The 3,062-nt window shown below is 29.8% G+C and overlaps 1 protein-coding gene across 1 annotated transcript; it reads left to right on the top strand.

Annotated features, from left to right (window-relative positions):
* Positions 1 to 248: 248 nt before the first annotated feature.
* LOC137819211 (uncharacterized) lies at positions 249 to 1,413 on the top strand. Its single transcript, XM_068622991.2, has 3 exons — positions 249 to 423; positions 512 to 573; positions 1,122 to 1,413. Exons 1-3 carry the CDS (start codon positions 366 to 368, stop codon positions 1,236 to 1,238), a joined length of 237 nt encoding a protein of 78 aa, XP_068479092.1. The 5' UTR covers positions 249 to 365; the 3' UTR covers positions 1,239 to 1,413.
* Positions 1,414 to 3,062: the final 1,649 nt, after the last annotated feature.

The following is a 3,062-nucleotide window of genomic DNA, read 5'->3' as shown; positions in this document are numbered from 1 at the left end:
TTTGTCTCTATGAAATTATTTTGTAAAGTAATTATTATAAAACAATATGAGAATTTGATCTTAAAATTATTTTGTAATTGATAATATAGTTATAGAATAGTCATAAATTGCTTTTTTTTTAAATACTTTTTAAAATGTGATACTTTAAATTTATTTTAAAAACAATTTTTGAAAAATCTTTGAATATGTTTCTATTTTAAAAAAGTAAAAGTTTTTTTATAATAAGAAAAAAATACGCACAAAATATTAAATAACTGATGTATCTAAAGAAAATTCACTAAAACAAATTTCTAGGGTTAGGGTTTAAACTATCATAACCCTAACTCTATTCATCAGTTCAGTGTTGATTGAGCAGCAGAGGAACAATGTCGAAGAAGAACAACCTCGCCAAGAGAAAGAAGCAATACGAATTCGATCTCCAAAGTACTGTCATCTTCGATTTCTCCCCAACTCAATCTCACGTTTCAATATTCATGTTCTGATTTTCGTGTTTGTGGTGATTTTCGTTCAGGGGAGAAGCAAGAGAAGATAAAGAAAGAGCAGAAACTCCATGCGAAGAAGAACAGGATGAAAGTCAGTGTTTGCTTCTCAATTTCCCAATTTTTTTCCGCGGGGATTTTTATTTATTTGCGGTTTTAGGTTTACTGTGTTTCATTTGGATTTTAAAAAGGTTTTAGCTTTTTTATGCGACAAACTGGTCGTTGAATGCTGAGATAGTGGGTCAAATTTAAACTGTCATTTTTCTTAATTGGTTGAATGCTGAAGTAACCAATGGTGATTGCCCATTGGGTTTGGATTTAGGGTTTAGTGCAGAAGGGGCTAGTTTCTAATGTGACGAACAGAGGTTTGAAGTTTTATTAGTAGAGATACTCACGTTTAGTATCCAACTTTGACTGGACCAGGATTAGCTCCAAAGCTGTATACCCTGTTGAGAGAAAAAAAATTGAAAGCTGAAATAGGGTAAACAGAGTGTATGCTATATGATCTGAATATTAGATTCTAACTTTGGACAGGAAGGAAAACCGAAAGTAGAGAAAGTTTGAATTGTGTTTTTTTGTGTGTATGTGTGTGTTTTGAAGATTAATGTCTTTTGTTGGGTTTTGTTTTTGCTGGGTATTTAGGTTGATGGAAGCAACAAGAAAAAGAGTGGATTTCAGGTGGGGAAGAGAAAAGTGAAGGTCAAGTTGACTGCCCTTGCTAAAGCTAAGGCTGCCCAGGCAATGGAGCTTGACAACTGAGGTTTTTCATCTGCAATTTTCTACAATGTATTGAGATTGATGAACGACAGTGTTGTTTTAAGATTTAATAATACTTTGTGTTGTATTCTGTTCTGTTCAGATACATAACTATGGTAGTGTAAGGTGTATATTATTTGACAAATTATATTATAATATTATTGTCTCTCTTTTACTATATTTTCTTCCTATCAACTGGTTCTACTTCTACATCTTTTTTGATTGATTGATACGATTTTATACTTGTGTCTTCTTTATGCTGTACTCGCTGCCTATACACTATGTCTGTCTTGCAAGTTATTTGCTGAGATGAAGAGAGCTTAGCATTTGTTTCCATGATGATGTCTAAAATTAGAAGAACTGGTGAGGTGCAATTGAGTCACTTTTTTGGTTTCAATTCTAATGGATGTATGACCAGAAAGGTTTCATGTCCACAAAAATCTCTTTAGTTCAGCAATTTTATTTAATTTTGAGGCAAAATGGTATACTTTTCTACAAATCAGGGGGTTTAAACTCTTCATTAAGATACCTGAAAAAGGCAATGGATTTTCTCATGTTAAATTTGAACATAACTAGATCTTGTTCAAATCTTGTGTGTATCTCTCTCCCCCATAAACATTTATTAAAATGATAAAAAAATGTCGTTAGAAAGTGTAAGTAATTGACAAAATGCGTTTCACCACTAAAGGTATTGTCCAAATTTATCAAGCCATTCTAAATTTGAACTCATGCCATGACTATGGTAGCAATGTGCAGATTCGAAGCATTAGATTTTATTCTATTTTTTGCTTATTCATTTTTTGGAATATGCCCGGTTTGTAATGCTTGCTAAAAATACAAGATCGAAGGAGATTGATTAGAGAAACTGGTAAAGAAAATAACTTAAGAATAAAAGGTAAATTTACTAGGATTTTTAGTCTCTCCATTTGCTCTATTAGTTTGGCTTTAAAATATTTTGTAATCTTAGTTCAACAGACAATTTGGCTACCAAATGAAATGCATTGCTTCTCTATTACTTCAAATTATATATATATATATATATATATTAAATTTCAATAGTTAAAAATGTAAGATGTGTCTGGAGAATTTTATAAGAAAAAAAAGATAAATAAGATTAGTTTTTTTATTAATTAAAGTTAATTTATCTATAAGTTAGTTTATACAAGTTATTTAATAAATTTATTTTTACTTACAGAAAAAATAATTTCATTTTTCTTTTCTTTTCATAAGTATAAAGCCTCATATTTATTAAGAACACTCACTTTTTCATTTAAAATCCATTTTATAAAACAAATTCATGCAAACGAAAATAGAAGTGTGCTGAAGGAATTAATACTTTCAAATGTGCTTAAGAAATAAGTAGATTTTAAAAAATGAAAAATATTTTTGTAACCAATAATAAACAAACGAGTTTTGGGTCAGACTTGCGTGAATGAAGCTGAGCCCATAATTGCACAAGCAATAGTGACCCAATAAGTCTTAACAAATAAAACAATTAATATTTACACCTATGAGTTTTACTTAACACTTTTCATTTTTTCTATAACTATTCCTTCGGAAACTACATTTTACAATGAATTAAAATTTCAACATATTTTAAAAGGTATTTTCAGAAGTGTTAAAATTTTAACACATTTTCACAAGTACTTTCAAGAACCTCAAATTTAGAAGAAAAAAGAAATGAGACAGTAAGAGAACAATGTTTGTATTATTTTGAAGAATTCATGGCAATCATGTAGAACCCAAATACTTGTGTGTGAAACTTAAATCCTTAACTGTTTTTATTTGTGAATGTAAGTTGGTTGGTTTGTGTTACTCATCTGCGTC

This window comes from Phaseolus vulgaris, chromosome 10 (genome assembly GCF_051622355.1).
Source record: "Phaseolus vulgaris cultivar YP4 chromosome 10, ASM5162235v1, whole genome shotgun sequence".
Classification (NCBI taxonomy): Eukaryota; Viridiplantae; Streptophyta; class Magnoliopsida; order Fabales; family Fabaceae; genus Phaseolus; species Phaseolus vulgaris.
The sequence above is the reverse complement of the archived record's forward strand: the minus strand, read 5'-3'. Positions and strand labels throughout refer to the sequence as shown.